At 34.6% G+C, this 15,545-nt stretch overlaps 1 protein-coding gene across 6 annotated transcripts; it reads right to left on the bottom strand.

The window, feature by feature from the left end:
* Window positions 1-1,808: 1,808 nt before the first annotated feature.
* LOC109340356 (villin-4-like) lies at window positions 1,809-15,079 on the bottom strand. Of its 6 annotated transcripts, XR_002106782.1 has the most exons (25): window positions 14,953-15,077; window positions 12,856-12,969; window positions 12,631-12,730; window positions 11,399-11,467; window positions 11,026-11,262; window positions 10,716-10,893; window positions 10,502-10,631; window positions 9,489-9,651; window positions 9,257-9,404; window positions 9,023-9,123; window positions 7,612-7,767; window positions 7,030-7,098; window positions 6,878-6,946; window positions 6,623-6,760; window positions 6,366-6,494; window positions 5,771-5,918; window positions 5,642-5,652; window positions 4,537-4,677; window positions 4,186-4,311; window positions 4,033-4,098; window positions 2,949-3,282; window positions 2,634-2,836; window positions 2,324-2,482; window positions 2,163-2,235; window positions 1,809-2,051 (listed from the first exon to the last, which is right to left on the bottom strand). XR_002106782.1 is itself a non-coding variant. In XM_019578035.1 (24 exons), the coding sequence occupies exons 2-23, from the start codon at window positions 12,909-12,911 to the stop codon at window positions 2,369-2,371; spliced, it is 2,877 nt and encodes a 958-aa protein (XP_019433580.1). In that variant the 5' UTR covers window positions 12,912-12,969; window positions 14,953-15,079; the 3' UTR covers window positions 1,816-2,235; window positions 2,324-2,368. The 6 variants fall into 6 exon arrangements, 5 of the variants coding, with proteins under 5 accessions (XP_019433580.1, XP_019433578.1, XP_019433579.1 ...); XM_019578035.1 differs by having other exon boundaries at window positions 1,816-2,235; window positions 2,634-2,827; window positions 14,953-15,079; XM_019578033.1 differs by having other exon boundaries at window positions 1,816-2,235; window positions 2,360-2,482; window positions 14,953-15,078.
* Between the last annotated feature and the right edge of the window lie 466 nt (window positions 15,080-15,545).

Genomic DNA, 15,545 nt, shown 5'->3' on the forward strand with positions numbered 1-15,545 from the left:
TATAATTTTATTTAGCGCAGCCCGCAAGTCCGTCTTGTCCATGTTTAGAGGACACATGATATGATATTTCACGCCCTATTTAAAAACAAACTTTCTCATGCTCATCCTAATTGCCAATAAAAACTTTCATGCCCTATTTCACGCCCTAATTGCCAATACCATATGAAAGTGATATTTCACGCCCTATTTAAAAACAAACTTTCACGCCCTATTTCCCGCCCTAATTGCCAATACCATATGAAAGTGAGACACCCAATAGTTGGTAATGCTCTCATGTGTTCAACTGAAACTTGCTCCTACTCTAGTTGTACATGATTCAAGCAAACCAATCACTTGTCCTTTTGAAATCACCTTGTGGCAACCCAATGGGATCCCTTACAATTCTAAGACTACTCTTATAAATTAGGAATCGAGATTGACTATTATAGGTCAAGTATTTGGGTTCTCATCTCCATACTTCAATTTGACAAGAGCTTTCTAGAGCAACAACTCAGTATCAAATAGTTAGGCCCCCCCTTGAGATTTTTCATGGGCCTTTAAGTCTCTAAAACCGAAGGAATCTTGTTAGATTGTGGTATTGGCCACTAAGCCTACTTCCATGGACCCCACTACTAAATTACATGCAAATAAGGGTACTTATTTCTTAGATCCAACTTTCTATAGAAGGATTGTGAGCAAGTTAATCTTTTTCACTCACTCCTACTGAGCCTAACATTCTTTTTTTTGTAGAACAGGTGAGTCAAGATGTTGCAAATATCTTAGATCATTAGGTCATCACATATTCTCATATATATAAAAGGATCACTAGACAAGTGAGTTTTCTATTTCTCTACTTCTAATCTTACTCCAATTGCCTTTCTTGACTTAGATTGGGCTTGTAGCCTAGATTCGCACAAATCCATCACAATCAATTGTATTTTCATTGGTTTCGCCCTTGTTTATGAGAAGTCTACAAAGTAAAATACAGTGTCCATAAGCTCCTATGAGACTAATACCAAGTTCTTGCTTATCTTTCTTGAAATACAATGATTCATATTTCCGATATTTGATGATTATCTTCAAGTCCCCATACATCTGCCAATCTAGCACACAATCCCACTTTTCAAGAGAATACAAAACATATAAAAATAGGTTGTCAAAGGAAAACATTCAATCTAACATAATCCATTAACTTTCCATCTTTCAGTCCTAATTGAATGATGTTATTACAAATGTCTCCATGCTACCTCTTATCACATTTCTATTGCCAAGTTGGGTATCTATCATGTACATAGCCTAACTTGAGTGGCAGTTTTTACTATAAAACTATTGGTTAATTGCATAGATGATTAGTCAATTATTGGAAGACTTGTTAGTTACTTGCATCACAAACAAAGTTATTACAATTAGTTTTGGCAAGAAGGTTGAGTAAGTTTCTAATCTTATAGCTCTCACTTGTATAAGCTCATGTATGATTCAGTTCAGAGTAACGAAAATGTGAATTCCTTTTTATTAATGGTTAGTTTAGGAGTTAAATTTTGGAGGAGAAGGAAAGGAAATGGAAGGCTTGAGAGTCATATCACAAGTGTAATTCATGGCTCCCAAGCTTTACCTTTCTCTTCCTTCTCCTTCAAAATCAAACTCCGAAACTAACCCTAAGAGACCAAAAACTACTAAGCAAAAAATTTTAAGAACCATTTTAGGTTTTCACTCCACTCCAAATAAAAGCGGTCCTAACTTAGTTCCTCTTCACTGTTAGGAAGGGTCCATAATCGTCCTGCACACTTCGAAGTTCATGATACCACCTAACTGGTCGTTACAACTTACAATTGAAAAGAAGAAAGAATCACACTTTATTTCCAAAACAAATGAAAAGTTTGCTAGTTTTTACACTTTGCTGTACACACTTCATCCTCAATATATCAATACAACCTAAATAGACCGCATTTGCAAGCCCAATTGCTTTACCAAAACAATGTTAAATTAAAAAATAAAATAAAGATTAGCATGAAACCCCCAAAAAAAGGGAAGCTCACACACAACCTGTGCTCTATCAAAATAATATCAAGCCATTAACTCAACAAATAATTTAACCCTAAACATTCAAAACACTACAAAGAGAAAGGGAGAGGTGGAAAATCTATAGTTTCTCTTCATGAAAAGTTTCTTGGGAGCAGAAGCAGCTATGCTAAAAAAAGTACACTGATTCTGTCCCTTAACTTCCTTATGTTCAGCCCAACAGAGAAGCTCCCTGAGCTGTAAAAAGAGACTCTACAAGTAAATACAAGTATTAAGAAGAATATAATATAAACTTAAGATAATAAAAAATTGTTCCAACTACAACCTGAACGTCCAGGAACTAACAAAAGGCAAAGTATACCTTTAAGAATCAGAATAACTGAATAGCCATTTTGAGTTTGTTCTGTTTCCATCTGGGCAACTTGTAAAAAGAATCCTTTGTCATCCCAAATTTCTCTTTGAACTCCACAGATGATAGAAAAGTCTGTATGCATCAAGCTCAAATAAATCAAAAGTAAAATTAAAGAAAGTCTAATTATAAGCTGCAAATCCACAAATGGTGAGGGAAAACAGCAAAAAGATGAAAAGGAAGTAGAGAAGAGATGATGATGCTCCATAAAGATAGTCCATTATACCTCCCGTCTAGTCACATCAATGTCTGTCACAGGACCTGTGGAAGTTATTTTAAGGCATTCATATGGGTAAATCGGGAGACCTTCCTCGTCTTCAGCTTCATCCTCCTTCACATCTTCCTGTATGGTAAGAGATTCCATTTTGCTGCTCACAGAAGTTTCCTTGTCATTTGTCTCAGGGTTTGATTTGGGGGTAACTGAAGTCGCTTCTCATCATAACAACCCAAATATCAGAAAACACTTCACGTTAAAGCAAATTCTGATACTTAAAGCTGTGTTCAAAGCAGGGGAATATTCAACTATTTCATCTATGTTTACCTTTAAGTGATCGAGGCATCATAGTTCCTCCTGCTGGAGGTGGCTGTTCAAAACTAGAACTAAGTGCAGCTATAGATGTAGATTTGGGTGCCAATATTGCAGAATCCGGCGTCACAGATTTTGGATACAGCTTTCTAATTACTGGAGGAGGAGTTGAAAGGTTCCTAGCATTAGGATTCTCAAAGGTAGCTGCCAGTGCATTAAAGGCTGGAGATCTGCCCCGCACACGAACACGATCAGGACTAAGAGACATTTTGCGGGAGGAACGCTGGGATTTATCTGGCACACTACTAGACCTTCCCCCATATAATACAGGATTTCTCCTTTTGGGTTTCTGGTAATGAATCAGTCAATCAAAAACAAAACAAGTACAAATACAAAAAATATATATGAAAACTAGATTTTATCAAAAACAAAATATGAAGACAAGTATTTTCAGTCCAACCAAACCACCTTTCTACCACTAACACAGTCTAGATCCTTATACCTCCAATGTATATGCATTTTCCTCAACCAAACTGTCTACTTTACTTTCCAACTAACCTAGATATAGTAAATGAAACATTTGGAAATCATGTTTACATTACAAGTTGCATGAAGCTATAATGAGATTAGGAGAAATTAACTGCAGAAAAGAAGTAGTCTATTTCCATTATATTAATGATTTTTTGTTTCTAATTTTCAGTCCATTACAAAAGTTTATACCACATTTTAGTACTTCATTTATTTATATAATAGGCACTAAATATGCATGATTCAATTACAACTTTAGTCTAGTAAAAACTTATCCAGAGCCTAAATTAGTTACAGTAATTATGAATCCTTTTATCCTGTTTTTGTTTTGGTAATAACAGTTATTAGGAGTCCTTACTTTTAACATGTTATTGTACCTAAAATGATTAATATGAAGAAAATTCCTTTTAAGTAGAAGCAGCATTTCATCCATTAACCAGCTAACAAGAAATAAATATGGAAAAATTGACTTGAAATAGAAAAATGAGCTTAAAAGAATATAAGGCAAGAAAAGGAACATTGCGTTAGTGGTTGTAATGAAAACAAAGAAATACAAGATAAGATGTCTTACATCCAAAAGAGGAGTACGGCCATTCTTCAAAATTGTTAGCTTCCTTTCAAATGAGTTTCCCAGCATCTACAAAGTAAAAAGGAAATTGTCAACAGTCAGGAATTTTAAACGATTAGAAGTCATACTATTATGCCATTACATTGAAAAACTTACTTCAGATTTTGCAGATTCCCACTTAAAGAAGCGAGTAAAGAAAGGTGGCTCACTCCCTTCATTGACAACATATATAGGAGCCACGCGGGATAAGTTTTCTAGAAGAAAATCAAGCTCAAGAAATTTCTGTTCAATTCAAAAGAATGGGTTAATAAATCCATAGTTGACTTTAGAAATTCTAACACATTTCAAAAAATTAGTAAAAGATGATGAAAATGCCCAAGTTAAAAATATCAAAGTTTTCTAATCATATTCGAAATTAAATAACTAAAAAGCCAATGAAGTCTTCAAAATACTAGATACTAAATTATACTTGTTAGTGGCTTCCAAAAACAGCACAATCAGTTATACCTCACCAATTGTGAGAGCCTGTGTTCTACTCTTGAGATCAACCTGCTGGCCAACCCAAACAAAGATTTCTGAGTGACAATCAAATATGAAAATGTCTTCGGTCATCAAATCATCCTGCGAAAAGTTGTATATCTCTGTCACCTGAAAATAATGCTTCAGATTAATGCATTTCTGTAGAAATAAATCCAACTAATCGTACCTTCATAAGCAGTGTAGTACTAAGAAGGAGTAAATTCACCCTGAAAACTTCTTAAATGTGCTTTAGTACAAATTTAGGAGCAAAATTGGTAGGACATTGACCAAATTTTCTGTCAGTGTTCTACACCTAAGGAGTTTGCCATCAGTCTTTTTGAGATGCTGTGATGGCCATAACCACCTTGAACTACATTGATGATGTTAGCAGTATATTTTTCTATTTTGCTGCTCATGATACCAACTAGTATACAAGTTTGAGTTTGAATAACTTTCTGTCCTTTTCAGTAACCATTTTGCAGATATGTCAGAACACCTAATAGAGTAACCTGATTATATTTGCATATTCTGAATGCCACTACAAAGAATTTAATCAACACCTAAAGAATGTTCAATCTTCAGATTTAATCAACTGTACAACTGACGTTAGATGTCTTCCAAAAAATGTATTTCATCTGTTTAGTAGCTTTTTGTTGCCCATCATTCTTGAGTACTGGGATTTATGTTTTTCCAACATTATTGGTTAACCGATATAGCTTGTATTTAAATCTTCTAAATTACCATCTACTTGTGCTTAAAATGGATTGCATCATTAAGCATTTTTTATATGATAATCAACTTAACGTCATAAATAAAAAAATTTGATGGTAAAGAGTATATGCCTTCATGCCATTGTATCTCCATAAACTCCAAAATCAAAATCAAGTATTTGGTAAAACAAGGCGTCCAAGTGCACAAAACTCCATCTAGTAAGGCTGGAGGGTAGATGTATGCAGCCTTACCCTCGCAAACGAAGAGGTTGTTTCCAAGATTTGAACTTGTGACCTCCAGGTCACAAGACAAACAACCTTATCATTGCACTGAGGCTCACCCTCTTGATTACAGATAATAATAGATTAATGGGTGTACTCACATTTAGGTTTCCTGCACACCGTTCAGTCAAGCAGCAGAAGAAAACCATCATAAACAAGTCAGCTGTTTGTCTTCAAAAGGGAGAGAGGATTATATAAATATTTCCAGCATGCAATAAAGTAGCTCTTACCATTTGAGAAGTTGCAAGAAAATAGGTGAGGATCACTTTCAGGCTCCCGAACAATCTTTTGACTGGGATATTCTAATTTTCCTCCTAACAAATCCCAAAATTGTTCAGATTCTGTACCCTCCCTTTGTGGTTTGGATTGTAAATTTGGCTGCAGAAAATTGCCATATCAGAACCAGATAAACAAGGAAACCTGACTAAACAAAAATAACAAATATATTTAATAATCTTTCGCAACATTTGAAAGTTTGAAAAGTCAGTTGTTTTATTCTCACAGATTAAAATGAAATTCACAAACATGAATAATTAATATAATAAGTTATAAGCCTTTTTTCACTAAAATATAATTTCCTGGTCCGGAAATGTGGATAGGAGGAATGCCACTGGCTAGCATGGAACCCAGAACCCACAACATGGGCTATTTCCCAAACGGTGGTAACCAGATATATTTGACAATTTTCAACATGAAAGAGTATAAATTTGCACCCACGTTTAGCAGCTTGTCCAACATAAATACCCCAGTCCCCAAATAAAACAGAGCCAACTTCATGTTCGTTAGACAATTTTCTTACTACATTTATCTTAGCACATATCAGACCTTTATCAAATCCACCATCCTCTCAACAAGTTCCTGATCATCTGCAGTTGTAGAGCTTCCGGACCATGTAAAGACAGCAGGGCCATTATGAAGTATGTAACAATAACAGGAATTCAAGGAGGAAGCAACCTGGTTGACAAAAGAATATGAAAAGAAAGTGATTACATAAATAGAATGAGTATATTCAAACATGCATCTTGCGCAGTACAAATAAGTACATAGAGACATGGCCTCAAAAAAGAGAAAATATGACATACATGTTCAACTTGTAGAGCTTGCATATTGTCAGGTCCAGAGCCCTGGATGCGGAATAGTGCAACACCATCCTCACTGTACGTCTCATCTGGAATTTCTTTTTCCGCAATGCAAGTCTTATATGCATCACTAAGTCCACCCTGATAATAATAATAATAATAATAATAAGCAATGATAATAAATTTAATTGGCCAGTACTAATGAAAATTTTTAAATGACATGTTTTATAGTTTCCACAATATCAGAACCCCACAAACCTTAAGAACAATAATGGTTTGGAAGATAGAATAAAATTGAATTGGTTCCTTGCCTTCATATATGCGAGCCTACAATATTAGAAAGGAGTGAAGAAATGAGCAAAAATAATATCTCAACAAAGCGAGTTTAAAAAATGTTGAAGAACAATTACCTGGGAAGCCTGAAACTTGATTGACTCAACCAATTTGCTTGCCAGTGAATTAGCTGAAGCTCTTTCTTCCTATTTCCACGTTTCAACTAAAACAGCTTGTAAACAATCCAGACCAAAGATTCATAATAATCTGAAGGCAAACTTATAGGAAGACTGAAATAAATCCTGTTATGCATTTAGGGGTGTGTAATGTTTTAAAGATTAGGGGTGGTGAGTGTAATTAAGTTAAACCTCAGGGCGTGAGTGTAATTTTTTCTGAAGGCCCCTACATTTCACAAATTTTTAAATCAATCCCGATAATTTCAAAAACTATTTTGATAGGTTCCCTAAGTTCAGTCTATTTTTAGGTCCATGTAAAAGGACCCAGTTGAGAAGAAAAAGAAGGCAACCTTGTGCTAATAAGCTCTCGCGGTCTCGCCATAAGGACCAGTTAGGAAAATAAACTAAAAATAATAAAATCAGGGACTTGCATCCTAATTTAACAGCCAATACATTTTCCACAAGCAGGTGAACATTTTTCAACCACATCAAATTATTATCTTTTATATTAGCAGAAGTACAATAAAACAATAAATCTTTCACCTCAACACTATTCTTTCCAATCCACGTTCCAATAAGATAATCTTCCTTATCCTCTCCAGGATATGTATACTGAAAGATGTAGCAATCTCCACTATAAAACTTTGACTGGTCAGAAGCTGTAAGAAGAATCTTTTTCTGACCATTCACACGCCAAACCTGTGCAGTTAGGGTAAATCGGTTGTTAATCACAGAAGCAAAAGAGCAACTTTGAATTTAACATCAGATCACACAACCAGTCAACAGATATTAATTAATTATAAAATGGCAATAAAGCAATAAAAAACAACAGCGACCATATTAACTGCAACTATGCATAAAAAAGCTCTACAGTCAGAAACCTATTTTTCAACTCGGTGTCTTAAGCTTCAATAACAACTTCAATGTAAATTAAGACATGTTTTCATTGAATCTTGGAAACAGGATTGCTGAAGTGGTGGAAAGCAGATTTGTTCGGCAGCCCAAAGCAAATAAAAAATATCCAAAATGTTTTATTAAGTGTAATAGATGGGCATAATATATTACAATTCATAGGCATGACTTAAACCCTAATACCAATAGGAAAAGGAGAAAAAAATAAAGATGAAAGTTTTCTCGTGCTGGACAACAATAGATAATTGTACAATCTAGTAGATCTTAATTGAATAAAACAAATACGTAATAAAACTCGTCAAAGCCTATTTAATTAACAGATAAGCAGAATAAATATCTAGTGTTTCTTAATTATTCAATCCAGTTTTCAAAAATAAGGGGTGTGTTACCAGTTCTACATTAAATACTCTCCCCAAAGGATAATAAGCAGAAACTCAGCATGTCCAAAATTAGTATGAACTAGTCATAGTTTAACATATCCCAAGTACAGGAACATGATAGAATACAGCTCTTATGTACAACAAGACTATGTATTCTGCTTCTTACTCTGATCGCCATCCTAAGGATGGGAGAAAGCGAGAGATTTTAAGGGTCTAGTGATTATAATTATAATAATTGTAAAAACATGTCATTAAAAAATCAATTATCCAGGGCCAGAGAATAAAAAAACACTGTTAAGTATTTACAAGCATTCATTTGTTTCAGCCAACAGCTTAAGCTTTTGAGAAAGTTGGTTCTTGATTTGGTATTAGAGCCTGTATGACCATGTGGTCAGAAGTTCAATCATTGATGTCCCCATTATTCTAAATAATTAAGAAATAAGTTAAAATCTCAGCACAAGAGGTGGGCCTGTGCATAGTCCGTGCTTATTGTGTGAAGGGGTGTGTTAAATATCTAAACCCTTTCATTTGAGTTCACTCAACATCTTAAGCTTTTTGGGGAAGTTGGTTCTTCACAACCAATAAAGAAATAAATAAAACTGAAACCAAGAAAAGCTATATCAAGAAATATGGTTTCGATGGATGATTCGCTGTGCAAGTACCTGCAAATGTCCTGTGCAATCAATGTAAGGTTGAATCTCTTCCTTTGTTGGATCAGATTTCAACAGACCCGTGACATTTACGCCTTGACGTTTAAGAAGTGCTACAAAGTCATACACAATAAACAAAATTGGGAGATGATATAATGATAATCTTGTCAATGATGCTGATTGTAAATTTTATTGTTAGAAAAATCTAAGCAGACCACAGTGAAACTGAAATTATTCGACACCTACCTGCAACCTTGCCACGACCATCTTCAGATACTGTCACATCAATGGTCCGAGGCCAAGCCGCAAACTTGGACCTGAACATCACTGTTTCAAATCCTTCAATAACCCGAATTATTTGGGGTTTCAGTTGAGCAGTGCTACTGACTAACTCCTGTTTGTTGGTCAACATAAATTAGAGAGTCATTAAAATTTATAATAAAATACTTGGCTCTACTATAAGGAAATGAGATGTTACATCTGCAGATCGACTTGCACTTTTTCTTTCATCAAGAGAGGTGTTTCTTCCCATCCAGACAAATACTTCCAATCCACAATCAAGAATATAACATTTATTCGTGTCTAGTAATTCCCTTTTCAAAGAATCAGTCTCAACAGGTTCTGCCTGTTCCTTTTCAACACTGCAACATTCATAATTTCATTAGAACCAGAGCATTATAGAATCCAGCATGTTAATATTACACATGAATTTCATCAATGCATTGTCAAAATGATTCATATCACTTTCAAATTTGCACTATAATAAACTAATACAACTTTGGGTAAAAGAATAGATTTTTTTGGCAGTCTTCATATTGATAACCACGGTAAGTTTGACAGATGAAGGGAAATAAGAAACGATGGCAAATTGAAGTTTACACCCTTATACTTTGGACCCTTAGAAGATCAAACTTTAAAAATTGAAAGGCGTTAATGAGCCCTCACAAAAATAAATAAATGAAACTTCACACTTCATGTGGAAAAGCCCTTTCAGCAACCAAAACATTAAAACATACAGGAAATGTCACATGACGTACATGTGAGCCATCAAAACATGTTTTAACCTCCAATAGTGCCATTTTAAGTGAAAAATATATAGATTGTTCCTCTTAACTGTTATTTTTACACTTAAATTTGATTCTTTTCACTTTATTAGAGGTTACAGATTGTTTAAATTGTATCCCCTACAAGTCACATGACACTTCCTTTAGCTTTTTAACAATTTGCTTGAGAAAATGGGTTTTGTGTCAAAGTGTGAAGTTTAAAAGGGTCAATTGCACCATTCCAAACCCTAAGATCTAATCCACACATGGCCCTAAGTTAAAGGGTGTAAGTTCAATGTTACCCTAAAAACTGTAGGTGAAAGAGGACGGTGACAAAACATTTAAGCATCAATGAATTCAATTCAAATATCACTTTAATAAAAAATGGAATATAGTGGCAGCGAAACACAAATGAAAAATGCTAGATGGAAAACTGATGACATATTACCAAAGCAGCTTCGGAGAGTGAGGATCAGCAGGCTTATCATCATTGGCTGTTTTTCGTGGAAGAGGAGCAAAACCGCCAAAGAAACCCCAGAATTCTCCAGTTTCAGGATCAGCCATCAACTTTCCATCCTCTGCATTGAAGCTCAAATATAGAACTTAAATATATAATACGCAATAAACACCTTTCAAACTTCAACATATACTAGTCTACTTACCAATAGCAGCTACCGCACATTTCCCCTCATGGTAGGAATCTTTAATATACTGTACAACTTCCAACGCTTTAGCCCTTTCTTGAATAGATGAATTGGAACCATTAAATTGGAAGATTTTTGACTCAGTATCAAGAACAAAAATATCATCATGGTTGAGTGAAGATCGAGCAAAAGGAACCTATAAACAACATAAACACCTACTCAAACAAGTACAAACAATGTTTCTATATATGTGTGTGTCTGTATCCATGGTGCAAATAATGATTTACAAAACTCAAACCTCAACAACAGATAAGAATGCCAAACTTACCTCTTTGACGTGCACAACATGTTTCCCTCTGCATACAAACAACCGTGCCTTATATTCTTCAGCATCGGCATGTTTAAAACCAGAAGCAACTCCACCTTCTTGAGGTATAATACATGGTTTGAAATAAGACAGAAACTTTTCAGTTTCATGGCCCTGTACTTCACGATATTGTACAGCACGACCTCCAAGAGCTGCATCCAGCTCAACTGTCTTGATGGCTGCAGCACCGGCTTCATCCTATTTTAAAGTCACATTCATTATGTACCAATTGTGTAGCTATTATTAGAACTAATGTAATGCTAAACAAGAATAGTGTGAAAAATAAAATAAAAAATTCTAAAAAAACTACATAACTCCAAAAAAATAACATTACCTGACTGGTGTCTTTACCAAGCCAGTAATGGATATCATGGCGCAGAGCACCACTTTTCAATGCAGTTGTCTATATGGAAATGATAAGAAGAAATGAGAAAATATTGATACAAATGGAAAACATTGCTTCATATATGATACAGTATGTACAAGCAACTCCATAAAAACTAACTGCGTTAGAAATTGCGGCCAAAATCATTATAAAATAAGCGGATAATATAAATCTAGCCAAAATAGGTGCTATTGAGGATTATATTGAGACTTCAACCAAAGACCACAAAAACATTCTTTATCAGCAAGAGGAAAAAAGGCATATGGTAAAGAATCCAACTATGTCCTTTAGCTGATCTCATTTTCAGGGGGAATAATATATTTTATAAATACAGAGATCATTCTTTTAACCTGAGGGCACATTCTCTACCAAAACCAAAGGGCATAAAAGATAACATTATAGGCATAGTTGCCCAGATTTCTCACATGAATTTGTTTACAACACAAACACTGTCTCCCTTTCTTGTAATTTGCATTTCTTAATACAAAAGGATAAACAAATGACTTGACTGTTACAACGTCTAAGCTTCCTGTTACAACGTCTAAGCTTCATGATCTGCCATCTTAAATATGTGTGGGTCCTGCTAGCAAGAATCAGTATGATGCTGATGGTCTCCAATTGAAGGAAACCATGACAAGCATATGCATGTTCACATGTTATTTGAGTAAATTAATTCCTGTATTATTTCTATAGGCCACACCAATTCCTTCATGTTTATGCTAAGTGTATAGATGGTGGGAAACATCAAAGTATGAATCCCATAACAATGCCTTCATGTATTAATTCCTGTATTATTTCTATAGGCAACACGAATTCCTTCATGTTTATGCTAAGTGTATAGATGGTGTGAAACATCAAATTATGAATCCAATAACAATGCTTTAAAGTTACTCCCCACCTTTTCAGGGTAGGGAGCGTTCTTAAAGCAAGAGAGAACATTTATCATAAGAAACAAGATTGATTTGATTTAATTATTCAAATGAACTTTGGCATGGTTGTATATCTTCAGGTCTTCAATGTATAGACATTCCATAATAAACATTTTCCATAGAAAAACGAATAAGCAGGATTGTAAATTTTCAAGTGACACAATAATAAACAGAAGCAAAAGCTTCCTACAACAGCAGATATCAAAATGCAGCTAGCATGCTATGAATGAGTAATCACTTGTGAAAAATTACCTTTAGGATCACATAGGAGTCCCCAGTGAAAAACTTCCCATAAGAGGACTTAGGGATAGGAACTGGATTAAAATTCTCAATACGCCATATTTCAAGTCCACTATGTATAGTTAAGGACAATAGTTCAGAAATACCGAGAACAGGCATAGAACAGAAACAAATGAATATAAATTGAAATTCTGATAAATTTTAAACATCATCATATGTTAACTTGATGCAGGATACGCCTTTTGTCCAGCTCCCTGGAAAGCTGAATCCAAATCTCTCATAGAAACAGCCATATTAATCTTCTGCTATTTTGTTTTCCACAAACTATCTTGAATGTAGCAAGCAAATATCCTGAAAGGCAACCACAGATAATATGATGTGTACAAAGGTAAGATCAAAGTGATAAATTGCTGAAGCTGACAGAATAGAGGGTGAAATTGGAAATTCAAATGCTTCACAAACTGTTTCAATTAGGAAATCATGGCTAAGAAAAAAAGTTTATTTGGAGAGTTGAGAAACTGATCAAGAGATGGGATAGATGGTGCAGAAGGTTAACATCATTAGTGGAACCTTTGATAAATTTGCCAGGGATTGGTACAGAAAAAATGGAAGCCTAGCCAAGTTGTTGTTTTTATATGCTAAGTAAATGAGCTCATGTTCCCTGTAATACAGTAAAACTACGACTATTGCATAAATTTCTACAGGATTGTAAAATGGCCAGTTCTTCAATATATTAAGTAATAGCAATCATCACTATAAATCTCCAAATATTGTTAACCACCACATATATACTGAAGACCTAAGGGTTGAGCATCATTAACCAACACCCATGACCCACCTAACCTTTTAGCCTTCACATAAATCTTCTCTCATGTAGCATCAGGAATTCCAACTTTCCAAAGTACAAAACCTAAAGAGCTTATGTACATTCCATATTCCATAAAAAGATATATGTATGCTAAGCAGCAACAAAGAATAGAAACACAATTTCAACAAGCATGTCATTGTCAACAACTACATTCTCACTCATTCGACTAAAAAATGGCACCCCAATGCGTGAGGCTCCCATATAGTGGGATATGGGGAGAGTAGTTGTATGCAACCTTACCCTTGTAAGTAAAGCAGTTGTTTCCAGAATTTGAACTCATGAACTCCAAGTTACATGGTAAGCAACTTTACCTTTGCTCCGAGGCTCACCCTCTACACAAAACAAAATGCATTTCCAGCAAGCACAAATTCCTTGTCTACAAATACTAGAGCTAAATGTCTTGGTATCCACCATTGGTATAAGAGTGACTCTATTGGCACCGCAAATTGACTATTCATACTCTCTATTGACCAATTAAAATTTTAGGAAGCGAATGATGCACCAACATACCAGAGTGGAATATAAAAAGGAAGATGGATAGAGTGATTTGGTTCTGTTCTTTTTTTATTCATTTGGTTTCACCCTTGTTAATAGAACCAAAATGTACTGCTATTTAACCTCATTTCTATTTATAAAACGCATCCCACATGTAATAGAACCCATATGTTATGTACGTTCTGGCATATTCTAACACACCTACAACGCGCTACCTTACTTTACTTGTTTATTAAATGAGTGGTGAATGAGAAGTGTGAATAGTAGTCAAACGAGACTGATATAATAAAACCACTCTTATCCGTCACTTATGCTAGGAGAGTAACCACTGAAAAGGAAGCATGGTAATAGCAATTCTCTAGTCTAAGATGATTGCCTAATATGATATCAAATATGTAGTATCGGGAGCATATCTTCTATGGCACAAAATATGTCATTCTATATATTTTTTTGATGTGATTGGTCAGGAAAACACTTTCTAAACTTTTAATTTAAATATATTTTATTCAATCAATCACATCAAGTGAAATACAAAGTGTCACACTTTGTAAGATCGAAGATGGGCTGATGATTCTAAGATTGATTGATTGATCGGAGGCTAAAGATGCTTAAGAGTAACAAATGATATGTAAGCACACATAGACATAAACATTACATGCCACAAGACTTGAACTGATCTCGAGAATCCAACATGCCAAAATCACTCAAACGCTTACTTACTACACCATTTTCCAAAGTTCCGAACTTCAAAACATCAACATCTACTACTCTAGTTACAAAAAGTACTAAGTTTTCAACATCGGAAACCAAAAATTTATAAAAAAATTGCACTTGTTTGGTTTCGGATCAATCAATTCAATCACTAATCATGAAACGGATCAAAATTGACGCGTAAATCGTAAAATTTGATGCAACTTACTTACAAAAATCAAGTAAAACAAAACATCGGAAACAGATTCAACGTCACGTACCTGGAAAAAAATAAGCAGAAGTAGCAGCAATGGATTTTATCTCTATTGAAATCAGCATAGAAAAACTGAAGACCTCTCAAACTTAGAAAAACGGAATCAATCGAAATGAATAGGTCGGAGCAGATTCAAAAAGAAAGGAAAAAAATTTGCAGAGAAAAGGTGGATTTTAGATGAAGCAGAAAATGGAAGGAAAGAAAAAGAAGAAAAGAGTAAAGTGGAAGTTGAGGAAGAAAGAGAAAGAGAATGTAAGAGAGAGAAAAGAAGCGAATGTAATTAGAATAATTTAGAGAGGGAAGAAAGAAAAAGTAAGGAGGTGAGGTGATGATGAATGCCAGGCGTGCTTATCACTAACGGCAACAAAAGCACAGCACACGTGTGACACTCTTTTTTTTTATAATTTTTTTTATTTGCGAACTTGATTTAGAAAAAAGATAAAAAGGAATGAAAATATTCAAATCATATATTTCATTATTCTAGAAAAGATTTCTTTATTTCTCTTACAAAATCTAATTTTCTGGCAAACAGATAGTTATACATTTGTTAATGATAATTTTGTTTGACTGATGAATCATACACATGAACTGGTTGAATTT

This window comes from Lupinus angustifolius, unplaced genomic scaffold, assembly GCF_001865875.1.
Source record: "Lupinus angustifolius cultivar Tanjil unplaced genomic scaffold, LupAngTanjil_v1.0 Scaffold_164_6, whole genome shotgun sequence".
Lineage (NCBI taxonomy): Eukaryota > Viridiplantae > Streptophyta > Magnoliopsida > Fabales > Fabaceae > Lupinus > Lupinus angustifolius.

Excerpts from the sequence above, each read along its gene's own strand:
- LOC109340356 (XM_019578033.1), bottom strand. The coding sequence starts at position 12,911 with ATGGCTGTTTCTATGAGAGATTTGGATTCAGCTTTCCAGGGAGCTGGA. Across the intron at positions 7,768-9,022 it reads ATTGCACAGGACATTTGCAG|GTTTGGCGTGTGAATGGTCA; the intron begins GTACTTGCACAG and ends CTAACTGCACAG. Across the intron at positions 7,099-7,611 it reads TTGGAAAGAATAGTGTTGAG|GAAGAAAGAGCTTCAGCTAA; the intron begins GTGAAAGATTTA and ends ACGTGGAAATAG.